This window comes from Salminus brasiliensis, chromosome 10, assembly GCF_030463535.1.
Source record: "Salminus brasiliensis chromosome 10, fSalBra1.hap2, whole genome shotgun sequence".
NCBI lineage: Eukaryota > Metazoa > Chordata > Actinopteri > Characiformes > Bryconidae > Salminus > Salminus brasiliensis.
The window spans coordinates 38882101-38897307 of record NC_132887.1 but is presented as its reverse complement, the minus strand read 5'-3'; the positions used below and the strand labels follow the sequence as shown (position 1 = coordinate 38897307).

At 44.7% G+C, this 15207-nt stretch overlaps 2 protein-coding genes across 2 annotated transcripts; one reads left to right on the top strand and one right to left on the bottom strand.

Annotated features, from left to right (window-relative positions):
- Positions 1–3407: 3407 nt before the first annotated feature.
- On the bottom strand, positions 3408–3926 carry LOC140563950 (probable rhodanese domain-containing dual specificity protein phosphatase). The gene has a single exon (XM_072688904.1). It carries the CDS (start codon positions 3924–3926, stop codon positions 3408–3410), a length of 519 nt encoding a protein of 172 aa, XP_072545005.1.
- Positions 3927–10596: 6670 nt separating this feature from the next.
- LOC140564896 (uncharacterized) lies at positions 10597–14874 on the top strand. Its single transcript, XM_072690584.1, has 5 exons — positions 10597–11120; positions 11954–12058; positions 12184–12391; positions 12478–12775; positions 14269–14874. The coding sequence occupies exons 2-5, from the start codon at positions 12042–12044 to the stop codon at positions 14655–14657; spliced, it is 912 nt and encodes a 303-aa protein (XP_072546685.1). The 5' UTR covers positions 10597–11120; positions 11954–12041; the 3' UTR covers positions 14658–14874.
- Positions 14875–15207: the final 333 nt, after the last annotated feature.

Sequence of the window (15207 nt, the reverse complement as noted above, 5' to 3'; positions counted from 1 at the left end):
CAGTACCTACCAAAAGTGCTCCAGGAAAGGACAACCAGGGGCCTTCACTGATTGTTTTGTGATCTGGGGAGGTCCAAGCTCACAACTTACAGGACTTTATAATGAAGGATCTGCTGCTAAGCTGCTTCACGTCCAGTGGAGTTCATGCTGTCAGAGCTGTTTTGGTGACACGAGGGGAACCTACACAGTATTAGGAAGGTGGTTTTAATGTTATGGCTGAATATATGGCATGTGTATGATTTTATAGAGGCTTATACAGTGTTGTTTGATTAGGCCCATTATGAGCTAAGAGGCCGAAATCAGAGGCCAGTGGCGTGCTGCAACTTGTCACCATGAAGCCATAGAAGCATCTGAATAGATTTGTCCCCAGGCAGCATGTGCGTAGTCCTGTGTCTGTATGACGGCACACTGAACCTTGTAGTTTACCAGAAAGGGTTACTCGGGAAAACCTTTAAAGGGGAAGTCTGCTGACTTTTTAAAATTCCTGCATAATTAAATGTTTAAAATGTAAACAACGTCAGCTGAAGAGGTTTGGTGTGAAACCCTCGGTTCGAAAGAAACTCGTCCAGATAGATTTCTTTCACAGTGGTGGTGAATGGAACCAGCTGTCTGAAGACTTTCTCTAAAGCACTACTAAACATTGTTAAGACTGCTGATGCCGGAGACTTGGTTTCGTCATAGTTCGTCATAGACGGACCCCCTCATCCACCACCACCCCCAACACTACATAGTTCTTACTGTTAATTCTTATACTTCGTTTTTTCCAGCCAGTTGACACACTCAGAGGAAAGCACCAGGACCCCAGCTCCCCCACACCAGCTGGGCAACACCGCCACCATCTACCCACCTGGAGAGAGCAGGGGCAATTGTGCTCTCTCTGACTCTGGCTGCTGATGGCAACGCGGAATGGCTCGGGATTCATACTGCGCGGCACCCGGACCACACTCCATTATACATATTTAAATCATAAAGCATTTTAATAATCCAGCTCAGACATCACATCCTAACATCCTATCCTATTCTGTTGTGGAGTCGTCCCAAAGAGGGTGGGGTCCCCTTTCAAGGCCTGGGGGCAGTACTGTAAATACTGGGCTGGAGGCCCAGCTTTTCACACTTCCACAGAAGTCTGGAGAATCCTCCAGCTCACTGAGGACGTGAGTTCGGCCTGAGGTCCCTCCCCCTCCCCCACGCCGCTCCCCCTCTCTCTAATTTGCTCCGTACGCCCTCTCTGAGAGAGAATACTGGCGGAATAAAGTGATAGTTTCTGGAGCACGCCTGTAATTAGGCTCTAAATCTCTGAAGCCAAGTCGGTTTCAGATCAGCAGTAAATGCTCACTTTCATCCCCGAGCAGCCCAGGCAGGCCATCCCCGCCACAGGAGGGGGTTACGGGAGGAGGCCGAGGAATTCACAAATGTGTGTTTTGCAGTTTGGTGGCGATTGTGGGCCTCCTCACACCTTGTTGTCTTAAGCTATTGGGGTGAAATTGCAGAAAGTGACCACAAATTGAGCAGTATTGATAACATACTGATGGCTTTATTACACAGTATAGCAGATGACAACATTCTGTTATAGTCAGGAGGGTTTATACAAATGACCTCACTGCTGTTTAACATGCTGTGAATAAATGTGTAATTTAGCGCACATTTATTTTATTGGCTAACAGTTTAAGCATTTTAAATAATTCATTATTTGATATGATCTAATATGCTATCATAAAAAAGAGCCAGAATGCTGCAATTCACAGCTGCTTTCGAAATTAGTGTACATCCCCAGCTGTCCCAGGCCAATCCAAGCATATTGTAATGGATCGGGTATAGGCTAGTTTAATCCCAATCCAGTTCTGAGTGTTTGTTTTAACCACAGTGTTCAGAGCGCCATCTGATGCAATATGGACAAAAGTATTGGGACACTTCATTCTTACTTCTACAATCAAAGGTATTAAACAAAAGTCTATCTAGTCTGTATCTAGTCTGTCCAGGGAATAAGGCTTTCTACTAGATCTTGCTAGAGCATTGCTGTGAGGCGTTAGTGAGGTCAGGATGTTGGATGATCACCACCCGACCTCATTCATCCCCAACTCCCCAACTCATCCCAAAAGCACTGGATGGAGCACCAGGGCTTTATACCCCTCTATGCCTCGATGTTTATCTGCCCCAGAGAGTCCTACTCTAAGGGCAGTACTTCCACAGGGACTACACAAGCTGTGTATACGTGTGTATGCATTTGCTGAAGTAGCTGAATGTATTCATTAGGAGGGGTGTCCACAAACATTTGGACATAAAGTGTGTTTGTTTGGTTATTATTCAGCATTGTGTTTACTGTTAAGGCTTTGTTCTTTGGTGCACTTTGGCTAGAGATCAGAAAACACAGAAGACACACTTCCACAAGAAAAACCACTGAACTATATATATATATATATATATATATATATGCCTATTTTTAAATCCAACACTAATACTAGCACTGACTCTACAGACATTCAGTCTCCTAGTGTCCCTCCTCCACAGATCATGGCGAGATCCCAAAAATCCCATCAAGTCATAAGGAATGTCTTTCCAAAAACTGCCAGGAGCGGAAATGTTTACTTAAAGGAGTGGTTCTCCAAAAAATAAGGCCAAGACCAGGGGTTTGATTCTGCAGTTTCACCTTTTCTGTTCTACAACGGCTAAAATGCTAATGTCGCTAAAATGTAATGGACGTCAATAGCTGTGTCCCAGTTCGGGGACTGCATCCTTTGAAAGACATGGTATACAAAGGCGTAGGCCTCTGTTCTCCTCGCTAATAATTGGCAGGCTACCGCTTGTTAGCTGAGTTAGCATATTTAGCTGGCGTAGCTATGATAAGACATCCTGAGCTTATGTAGGATGAGCAAGGGTCTGGCTGGCTAAGCTAAGCTAATCTACACTGAACCACCCTCCTGGCTAACAGGACACACACTGTTCCTGCCCTTGCTGTTGCATCACGGAACTCCACTCCTGTCACCCAGCACCCTTGATGGCTAAAGTTGGCCTGCAATGAATCTTGGGATATTTTGGCTGGCGAAGGATCCACCCGGACGTTTTTCTCAGGCCGCAAATGGGACAGCCTAGTCGTGCCGCTGTGACGCCATTGGTATTCGAATGCAGCCTCTGAAGGATGCAGCCCCTGAGTTGGGACACAGCTTTTGTCTAAAGGTGAAAACCTCAGTGACCAAACATGTCTTGGTCAACTAGGTTGGGCAACAAACCCCTAGACAGGTTTGCTCTTTCTAAGCTCCCAACAGGTGGACACAGGTGGTACAGGTGTGCTGGGACCTGGGATGCAGCTAATGTGGACCATCTGTGGACTGGGTTGGAGACCATTGCCCTAATCTGTGAACTTTCCCTATCGTCGAGTGTTTGTTCGACCCCCTGATCGCGTGTCCCTCTCAGAGCCGGATGTCGTCCAGCGAGGTGAGACGTTGCCCGAACAGCTGCTCCTCGTAGTCCAAGAGCTGTCGGAGGAACCCTGCATTGGGTGCGGCGCAGGTGCGCCTCTCCTTGAGCCAGCGGAAGGCATGAAGCAGGGACCAGTGGCGCTGTTCCATCAAGAAACCCAGTGTCAACACCGAGCTACGGCTGCGGCCCAGGCTGCAGTGCACTAGGACGCGCCCACCGGGTGATCCCGGAGACCCCCGAAGAGCCGCTGCGATGAACCGGGAGGCCTCTGGAAGTGCCTGCCGAAGGTCCTGCTGGGCGTCGTCACTGAGCCGCAGCCTCAAGTAACGCAGGACGTTCGGAAAGGCGTCAGAGATTTCGGCCGTGGCGTTGACCACATGTGTGATGTGGAGGTTCTTGATGATGCGGTAGTCATGGGCCTGGGAGGCCGAGCCCTGGTACAGCGCCCCCTCCAGGATCTCAGAGGGGTAGATGGTGAGCAGGCGGCGCTCAGACTCAAGAAGTACCATGCGTGGCGTACACAGGAAGGGGTAGAGGGAGTGGAAGGCCGAAAAGCCGCCCAGTAAGATGACGGGGTCCATACCGAGAGCGCTGAGCTGGAAGAAACAGTGCTGTAGAGTGGGGCTGTCAGCACGGGCTTCCTGACTGCCGACTAAAACACACAAACACAAGCAGATGACGAAAAGGACAGCTGCTGAGAACCTCTGTGCTATTCCAGTGGTCTGTACCAGTCCAGATCCTGGACCCAGATAGACACACATTTAATGTTCTGATGGTATTAGCTGTGCTGGACACGTTTGTCCAGTAGAGGGCACTAGAATCCAACTTAAATTGACAGTAAATAATCAATCTGCCAGCAGACTGACATTTCCAGCAACTAGATTGGCTAAATGTGACATTTGAGAGTGTTTGTCTGGCTAGTATTTGTATTTTCCCATGACCTGGAGCTCCATATCTGAGGATTAGCCCAACTGAAACATCTGGATTTGGGCTATTCCTCAAATCAATGGAAGCATCCTGTTCAGACCTTCAGCAGGGTCGTTTCTGGTGCAGTTTGTAGGCATCTGTTTACCTGTTTCTTGACATGTGACATGTCAGGTGAGGTCTGGAGTGCTGACTAGTGTTTGAGGAGCATGGTACCTGGGCTGTGTCCCTCCTCTGCATACAGCAGAATGATGGAGAACTCCTGCAGCTGGACGCAGCTTATCAGACAGCCCAGTTCGGGGTGAATCACCGTCACACTTGCACGCGCTGTCACCAGGTGACTCTGCTTATACCTGTGTACATAAAAACCAGTGTTCGTAAGTGTCTGTTACCATACTGGGCATGTGTTGTTTGTACAGTGTGTGTGTGTGTGTTACCTCTCTGCAGAGCGACAGTCCAGTATGAGGATGTAGTAGGGATCGTGAAGTGCAGGCTCTCCAGCTTCGGCATTTAGCAGGTTATACACCTGCTGAGGGGTCACATAGCCCCTCTCTATATCAGTCTTCTCTGGAAGAGCAGGAACCAGCAGCTCCTCTAAACAAACACACACACAGTCACACTCACACAGACACACACACACATACATATATATATACACACAATGCATTCGGAAAGTCTTCAGACGTTCAAGATGTTCCCCATCAATTTGAACTCAATGCCCCATAACAAGAAAGTGAAAACAGAATTATGGGGGGGAATCACATTGACATAAGTATTCAGACACTTTACTCAGTACTTAGTTAAAGCACCTCAGGCAGCGATTACAGCCTCTAGGTTCTCTGCTGAGCCTCTCAAGCTCTGTCAGGTTGGATGGGGACAGTCAGTGGACAGCCATTTTCAGGTCTGTCCAGAGATGTTCGACTGGGTGCTAGTCAGGGCTCTGTCTGGGCCACACTCAAAGACATTCACAGAGTTGTCCCTGCGTCGTCTTGGCTGTGTGCTTAGGGTCCCAGCCTCAGGTCCTGAGTGCTCGGGATCAGGTTTTCATTAAGAAGATGTCTGGACTTTGCTCCATTCAGCTTTGCCCAACTGCTGATAAAACACCCCACAGCATGATGCTGCCACCACCATGCTTCACTGTAGGGATGGTATCGGGCAGTTTCCTCCAGACATGATGCTTACAACTGAGGCCAAAAAGTTCAATCTTGGTTTCTTTGGACCAGAGAATCTCGTTTCTCACAATCTGAGAGTCCTTCAGGGGCGTTCATTTGTCTTTTATTTAGGAGATGCTTCTGTCTGGCCACTCTGGCTAATGGCTAATGACTGACCTTCTGTACACAGGATCTTTAAAGCTCAGCCAGAGTGACCATTGGGTTATTGGTCTGCTCTCTTACCAAGGCCCATCTCCCTAATTACTTAGTTTGGTGGGAAGACCAGCTCTGGGAAGAGTCTTGGTTGTTCCAAACTTCTTCCTTTTAGGAATCATGGAGGCCACTGTGCTCCTAAAAACTTTCAGTGCTGCAGAACGTTATGTAGCCTTCTCCAAAAACGTGCATCTACACAGTCCTGTCTCTACAGGCAGTCCTTTCCTCATCAGGGCTCTGATATTCATTTTCAGATTACCAGCTGTGAAACCTTCTATAGACAGGTGGGTATCTTTCCAAATCACGTCCAATCAACTGAATTCACCACATGCAGACTCCAATCAAGGTGTAGAAACATCTCAAAGATGATCAAGAGAAATGGGAGACCCCCCCCAGAGCTAAATTTTCAGTGTCATAGCAAGACGTCTAAATACTTATGTCCATGCAAAAAAAAAAAGTTACATTTTCCATTTAAATAAATTTGCCAAACTTTACTTTCTCATTACGGGGTATTGAGGACAGACTGATGGGGAAACCTTGAATTGATTTCGTCCTGAACAGGCCTCCACATAACAAAATGTGAAAAAAGTGAAAGGGTCCGAGGACCATCCGAATGCATTGCATCTAAATATTTACATATAAATAGATTTCAGACACGAATAACAAAATAACAGCATCCCAAGCTGAAGCCACCAAACCTTCACTGTTAGTCTGAGGTCCTGAGTGGTGAGAGAGCTTGGCTATTCCATTCATTTCACTACAGGGGGCGCTGTGTTCCCCAGGCCTGGCGCTGCGGAGCCCAGTGGAGGAGACTAAGCGCCATTTATCAGTCCTGCATGGTGAGGGAGGCGGAGGAAGGGTGAGAGGGAGAAGAAGCAAAGGCTTTAATCTGTAGTTTTAATCACATGCTGTGTCCCAATTGTGCACTAAACACTAAGGCTGTGTCCCAATTCTATACTCTGACAGTATAGTGCCGGGTGTGCTGATTATCTACAGAGCTTTAAAACGAGACAGGAATATAACCAACAACATCACATCATACACTTTCTGATTATTATTTTTATCAATCAAATTTTCAATTTCTGCTATTGATACCCAGCAGTACTATATCGACACGCTTGGTGTCTGAATTTCAGGCCTTCTGGACGGTGTGTTTAGCTTAGGATTGGAAGTAAATAGAAGAGTAGGCTGTGTATTGCAATTTCAGCACCAATCTTGTGTAAAAATATAACACGGATACCTATTTCTTTTTGTTTTTTGAGTGTAGTATTGGTGGAAAAGTGGAAAAATGAGTGCTAGCTAGCTAGCTAACTAATAAGCTCAAACTTGACACCTAGCTAGGCACCTTAGCCAGCCAACAGAGCCAAAGTACAGTTGTAACGCTAAGGTAAATTAAGCAGTGTCCAGACCTTATAGACAGACATAGACTAGATTATAGACTGAAAACAGGCACAGGAAACTAAAAGTCTGTGACAGCTGTTATGGTAGCAGTTAGTCGTCTAATAATGGCCGCCCCAATATTGGCTAGTTCTGCGTAATATTGCGCATGATATCATTTCTGCTCTCTCTCTTTGCCAATCGCTTGGGTAAAATTCGAAACATTATTCCGGCAAAAAAGTCACACCTGAGAACAATCTTTAAACGCTGCTAACAACGCTGTAATCTTGGAAATGCACACTACGCGGAGGCTAGCTAGCTACATTAGCCTCATTCCTCCGGTTAGAAATGAAGGAGGCTTCAACGTCAACTTGGCACACTAAACCTGTCTGGGCTAACTGACTGAATTTGAGGTGAGGTTAGTAGTCGTTACGTCTGTGGTAAAATGTCGTGAGTTTAACCATGTTGTTTAAGCTGAAATCATATTTCTCTAATATTTCTCTACCACTTGCTACGTAAACAAATGGTGGTGCGTAAATGACAGCAAGACTGTGGAAATGATTTATTACTGTCATAAATTCATAATCCTAGATCCATAATCCTATGCTATTCCTATGTCCTACGCTAGTTTCATTTCTAGTGCTAGTTCCAAAGTAGCTGAGAAATTAGCATCTTAACACTTCCTACTTCCTGTTCGTGGCGCTAAAATGGCACAGTGGGTTAATAGCTTGGGTACTAATCTTATGGTAGTATGGTAGTAGTATAGCAGTAGTAATCTCTAGAAGTGGCCAACACACACTGTAGAGGTGTTAAGTACACAAGGAGGACTCAACACCACTAACCCAGCTATGTATTCTAGCTCTTACTGCTCTACACTGCAGGTACTCACCTGGACAGCACAGTGCCCATGGTTTTGGGTGGGAGGCATTCGGGACTCGTAGCTCGTGCCTTCTTTGCTGCTACGGGCCGAAAGGTAAGAGAGTCGATGTAACCATCCTGACTACCAGGACATCCAGGCACCCTCACACCCACACAAGCACCTGAACGAACACCTCCTGAGCAAGGACGTCTAGAAGGAACCTAAATCACTGGGTGAGGTTGATATCTGGCCATGGTCTTCGTTCGGGGTTTTAAAAAAAAAAATTATGGTGCTTTCCTTCTGCCCCGTCCGACCCCTTCCCCCCTTGGTTGGCTCCTTATTTTCGTGGGTTGCCTTGGTTATGCCGTGGAGTGAAGTGCTCTACAGGCCCGGGGGGAGCTGGACCTGACAGGTCAGAGTGTCACACACACTCACTCACACACCCACACACACACACACACACACACACGACAAAACACAAACACATGCACGTCTAGATACTTATATGCAGTATCCGCGTCAAAGGTCTGATATTTGTTGCTCCCAGTCCAGATGTTTGGGAACCCCTGGTCAAGCTTTCGTCGAGAAGAAGATCTGAGAACTGATCTCCAGAAATCATCAAATCATGCAAATGTTTTTGGGCACCCTTGAGCTCTCATTTGACTCGAACCAAGGCCTTAGTTTGCTCGTTAGGCCTCTAAAATGTTACAGAAAGTGTTGCCAGATGATGTCATTTTAATTCTTTATAAATACTATGACTCCCAGGCTTGCCCACAAAGCAGGAGAAGGCCATAAGGCTATATTTACAGGTAGCCATCGACATTTCTTGACTCCTGGGCTCCCCCTACTGTCGAGAAGTGTAGTTGGCGAACCCCTAAAGGACACGCTTTTCTGGACAGGCTCTAAGTACTATTACAGGACTTTACACGAATACGCTAGCGATGTCCTGTCCGCGTCTCCAAAGTTACGTAGCAACATCAGCTACGCTGCACTATTCTCCCCTATTACAAGTCAGTGGAGCATCGCAATGATTTTGACGCTGTGGCTTTAAAGCAGCAGTCTGTAATTTTTTTTTTTACTTTTATTGAAAGCAGTAGTATTCCTGACTGAGTGGAGCAAATGTTCTAATAAATGGTGTCAGTGCGCTACGGGACCCTCCCTGAAACGTCTAATGTATTCATTCTAAAAACAGAGTGGTCTGGTAGGTAGGAGTGTTTCTGTCCATGTCACTGCATGTCCTTATGTACTTATAGTACGTCACATGCACAGCACGGGTTCAGCACCGTTTGCTGGTTAGCTGAGCAACCTCAGCACTGCTAATAGCATCCAATACGACCTGGAAGAGACCTTAAGGAGGACAAAACTAAGACTCTGGACTGATGGTGCACTTGTCTACTGTGCAGCAGGCAGCACCTTTGTAATAATGTAAGCAGGTTTCAAGGCCTTGATTGGTCTGTATTTTCTGATGAAGCACACAGCCCTCACAGTTGGTCTGGGGTGAAGGGGACTTGAACTACAAGCACATGGGCACACAGACACACAGGTAGCTACATCCTATGATGCCACCAGGGTCATCAGTCATTGGATAATCATTAGCGTTCTGGGTGGGAGACTGCAGCTAATAGATAAGAGCTCTGGAAGCTTCTGTTTGCTCTGCCTGGCAGTGGCCGATTTATCTACATGGGTTTTACAAAACCTGAAAAAAAACAAAGCACAGTGTAATTCTATCACGTTCTACACAAAACACCAAACCGTGATGCTCTCCGGTGGCGCAGATCACTGATAAGAGCAATGCTGGACTACAGCGACCTCAGACTAAGAGAATACAGGGTTGAGGAGGGAGCGTGGAGGAGTGTCACTTACAGATGGTGGAGTCCAGCCAAAAGGTGCCCTGCCCCTTTCATCAGCCTGTGTTAGCAGTGATGGCAGAGTAATTAATGCCTACCAGCATTTATGATTCTGATGACGTCGAATCCATCAGCCATAACATTAATACCACCTGCCTAATATTGAGTAGGCCCAGACCGATCTGACCATTTGAGGCATGGACTCCACAAGACCTTGGAAGGTGTGCTGCTGTGGTATCTGGCACCAAGACCAACGTTAGCAATGTTAGGTAGGGCCTCCATGGATCGCATTATTGAGCCTTAGGTGTCCATGACCCTGTCGCCAGTTCTTGGATCCACTTTGGGTAGGTACTGCCCACTGCATACCGGGAACACCCCACAAGACTTGACTGATGTCAAGAGATTGGAGATTGTTGTCTAGCCACCACAGTTTGGTCTTTGTCAAAGTCGATTCTTAAAGCTATGGTGCTGCGATATGACCTCCTGTCCGTCCGGGACCTCTGTAAATTCTGCAGAGGTACAACCGGACACGCGGGACAGCCTTGAGGTTTAGCTCGCCAGCTTTAGCTTTAGTTCTCCAGGTTGCTCAGACTCAAACACAGAGTGGAGCCTTGTTAACCTTGTGATTGGTCAGGGGTATGCTGACGTACACCCGACCCGTCCATTCCTCTTGGATACTGGTAGACTTTGGGATGATCTTCATTATCCATTGTTTTGATTTAGGCTCCCTGGGGCTTTATTAACCTGACCAAATCAATATCCAGACCAAAACCAGCTGAGCATGAATTTCTGAAGGGAGAAACCGGCGTTTAAGCAAACATCTGACAGAATCTGTCCCACATTACCGTCAGCATAGGCTCTGGGGAAGGGTGTTCCTGCCTGAAGGAACGACGCTGATCCTTTAGCAACCATCAAGAGACTGGTAAACTGATCAGACCCATTCTAGCATGTGGTTTGACCCTCTAGCAAGTGGCTGGTGGTGACCTGTTTGGTGTGTGTGTGTGTGTGTGTGTGTGTGAGAGAGAGAGAGAGAGAGAGAGCAGGAGAGAGGCCGAGACGATGAAATGGATTAGTTTATAGTTAGTGACAGAGGCTCAAAGTCCATCCTGAGCGGTCAGTGCCTCAGAGCGGCGTACACACATGCAAATTCAAGGGACATAAACTAAACCTTCCCCCAGGTTGCAGGACAGAACACTGGTGAGCTTTTGGGTGTGAGAGAAATGACCCAGTGGATAACAATGGGGTTCTACTGAGTTCTAGCCAGCAGTGATCGTCATGGTGGCTTAGGAAGACGAGGACACAAAAAACATGACTACACAACACACCGGCAAAGTGAGTATGGTAAAGTTCATGTCCTTTAATGTGTCTCGGCTGTGTTTCGTCACGGCCTTCAGAGCTGGTCTACGTCTATGCAATCTATAATATGGACAAAAGTATTGGGACACCTGCTCATTCATTGTTTTTTCCAAAATCAAGGGTATTACAAAAAGTTGGAGTGACTGTCCCTACTGTCCAGGGAAGAAGAGGGCTTTCTACTAGATTTTGCTAGAGCATTGCTGTATGGATTTGATTGCATTCAAGAGCATTAGTGAGGTCAGGATGTTGGATGATGACCACCCCACCCCACCTCATCATCCCTAACTCCACAACTCATCCCAAAAGTACTGGATGAAGCTCCACCATCCATCATTCCAGAGAACACAGCTCTTCCACTGCTCCACAGCTCAATGCTGGGGGCTTTACACCCCTCTAGCCCACACCTGGCATTAGGTAGCACGGTGCCAATAGGTTCATGTTTACTGTTGATCTGCTCCAAAGAGTCCTATTCTATTGGCAGTACTTTTCTACAGTGACTAGACAAGCTGTGTGTAAGTGTGCATTTGCACATCTGTGTCAACAATAGGTTCGAGTGGAAGTAGCTGAATACTCAAGTTAGAGTAGCGTCTTTCAGTGGTTTCAGTCTGGCTAACATTTGGAGATGCCTCTGACCACCGAGTGTAAACGCATGTGCCAGAAATCTGATCAGGGTACAGTCCAGATACTACTGTAGTCCCAAGAGTGACCAGGTGTAAACGGGGTCTTTTATTATTGTGCTGACACAGTGGTGGTCCTCATAACGTTTGGAGAGTCTTGGCTGTTCTTCACGATCATGCTTGTGTGTGTAGGAGCTTCTTGATTGGCATCCAGTGGCCTGGGCCCACCTTGGCCTTTTCTCTGCTGGAGCCCTGGGACAGCCCAACTGGAACTAGGAAGATGCGCATCTACAGATGGTCAGTTCTACGTGGGGAACTTAACTTAAAAATTCCTTGCCTGGTGAAAAGCTTGTATCTCCAAATTTCTATCACACAACTCCTTGTCTGATACTCTCTCTCTTTTTTCCGGATGTCTCTCTCAGTGCCGTGTTGCTGAAGGTTTATGGCTCCCCCGCTCTGAGGGCGCATGTGTATAAGGTTTGTAAAAGCCTGACCCCGCTCCTGCTCTGCGTTGCCGCACTGGTGGTGGTGGTGGTGTACTCGCTGGCAGATCGGCTGCACAGCTTTGTGTGTGGGATCTTCATGCCTCAGTACCACTATCCATACGCAGTGCCTCTCGCCCTCATCCAGGTACTCATCGTCTTACCCTTTGATAATGAAGGTATGTGCACAGACTGTAGCTCATCTTCTGATTCACGGCAGTGTTCCCCCCCCAGACTCTTCTGAGCCTCCTGGCTCTGCTAGCCCTGCGTGCCACAGGTCTGGTCAGGCTGAAGCCGTTCTCGCTCAGGTTGGCCGAGCACCTGATGGTGCCAGCCGTGTGTGGCAGTGTCCAATCTGTCCTGGCCTTGTGGGCTGAGGCCAGCGCCCACTCTGGTCTGTACCCCCTTACTGCCCGCCTCCTGCCCCTCCTCAGCCTGGCCTGGAGCCACCTGTTGGCGCTGTCCACGCCCAGTCACGCCCGCTTCACTTGCCTGCTGGCGGTGGTCTCTTTCATCTCGGTCACCCTCACAGGTAGCAGGAACAGGGCAATGAGGTTCTGTACATTAGTTCTCTGTGAAAGCCCAGTACAGCCAGGCAGAGGAGAAAGACGCTTTAACGTTTCAAAATATTAAATATATAAACTTAGCATCTCAAATTCATGAATTATTTTCTCTAGATGAGAATATTGAAATGTTCTTGTCTTATAATGACTTATTTTCTTAAAATATTGATTTAATATCTAAATAATGACTTATTTCCTAGAAATATTAACTTAATATCTTAATAATAGTACTTATTTTCTTTATATATTAACTTAATATTTAAATTAAAGACTTATGTTCTTGAAATATTGACTTAATATCTTAAAAATATTACTTATTTTCTTAAAATATTGGTTTAATATCTAAATAATTACTTATTTTCCTAAGATATTGATTTAATATCTAAATAATGACTTATTTCCTAGAAATATTAACTTAATATCTTAATAATAGTACTTATTTTCTTTATATATTAACTTAATATTTAAATTAAAGACTTATGTTCTTGAAATATTGACTTAATATCTTAAAAATATTACTTATTTTCTTAAAATATTGATTTAATATCTAAATAATTACTTATTTTCCTAAGATATTGATTTAATATCTAAATAATGACTTATTTTCATAGAAATATTAACTTAATATCTTAATAATAGTACTTATTTTCTTTATATATTAACTTAATATTTAAATTAAAGACTTATGTTCTTGAAATATTGACTTAATATCTTAAAAATATTACTTATTTTCTTAAAATATTGATTTAATAGCTAAATAATTACTTCTTTTCTTTCAATATAGACTTAATATCTTGAGAAATTACTTATTTTCTTAATATATTGAATTAATAAGTAAATAATTACTTAATTTCTTAAAATATGGCACATCTTGACAGTTTAATTACTTAATATTGATTTAATTTTTAAATGATTCATTAATTGAATCATTGACTCAGTATCTTGAAAATATTACTTCATTTCTTGAACTATTGACCTAATATCTAAATAATTATTCTCTTGAAATGATTTCTTTTTTTTAAATGTTAACATAGCATCTAAAGAATGACTTATTTTTATACTTATAATTACTTAGAATCTTAAAATAATGACTTAGTGTCTCAAAATAATGACTTATCCTGAAGTATTTATTAATTTCTTAAAATTTAACAAAATTAAAATCATTTTAAGAACTCAAGTCATTATTTTTGACAGTGTTAATCAATATTCATTATTAATCATTTTTAAGTAAAGTTTTTATATACATAAACCAGAAACACTTCTGATTTATAATAGCAACTTCAGAATGGGCTCAAGTGTCAATGTATAATGTAAGTGTCAATGTGTGTGTGTGTATATATATATATATATATATATATATATATATATATATATATATATATATACATACTCCTGTGTTCTGAATGTGATGTAAAGTCATCATGAATATCCCATAATAAACAGCACTTGTCTGTGTTCTCAGTGTGTGAAGGCCTGTACGCCATCGAACCTCTGGAGTATTTCTACTCTCCTCTCAGCCTCTTCCTGCACAGCCTCTCTCTCGCCTGGCTAGCCAAAGTCGCCCAGTCAGAACGAGGCCACACGTCCATCTTTGACCTTTACTACACCCTGGCAGTGTCCCGCTGCCTGTTGCTGGGCCTTTTGTGTCTGCTGCACCCGGACAGCCCGCGGGCCGTCGTGTACGGCAGCTGGCACAGTCTGCTCTTTCTGGGCTACATGCTGGGCATGCTGCTGCTGGGCGCTGCGCAAGGCCTTATGGTGGACTTCACAGCCCTGCGGCTCTCCGCTGCAGCGGCGGCCCTCCTGCACTCAGCCAGGGGGCTCGCGCTGCCACTCTTCCACCTGTTCTAGCACATGATGGACAGCAAAGTTGACTTCTTTAGCTTTGAACTGCTAGCTACGAGGCTAATGGAGCGAACAAATAACAATAGCTAAGATTAGCAAAAGTATTAAGAAAAATCATCACATACTTTCTTAAAATGGGTCAAAGCTGTAGATTAATCTATAAATGACTTGTTTAAATGGTGTCTGACACTTTTCTACATAAAAATAAAAAATATTGGATGAAGATGGCTGCTGGTACTTGTTTTTTGCTGTGCCACGCAAGGCATATTTTGTTGGACTCAAGTTTAAACTGTATTTAGTCTGAAGCCAAGCTCTAAACCAACCTAAAATAACATAACACACATTAACACTATTTTATAAAAACACCCAAAAAGACCCCTAAACTCTCTACTATTGTCAAAGACACATAGCTAGCTAGCCTCATTTCACAAAGCTTGCTTCTTTGCCTTGCACAGCTGTGTCAGCTTAGCATATGGCCACTAGGTCATCTGAATTCCAGCCTGTTAACAAGATGTTAACAAGTCAGTATATCAATAATAAGGTATTTTATTGAGGT

Bases quoted from the DNA above. Each gene is read 5' to 3' on its own strand.
- LOC140563950 (XM_072688904.1), bottom strand. From the start codon at position 3,926: ATGGTACTTCTTGAGTCTGAGCGCCGCCTGCTCACCATCTACCCCTCT.
- LOC140564896 (XM_072690584.1), top strand. The intron at 12,392-12,477 runs GTACTCATCGTC...TTCCCCCCCCAG, and splicing joins TGCCTCTCGCCCTCATCCAG to ACTCTTCTGAGCCTCCTGGC. The intron at 12,776-14,268 runs GTAGCAGGAACA...CTGTGTTCTCAG, and splicing joins CATCTCGGTCACCCTCACAG to TGTGTGAAGGCCTGTACGCC.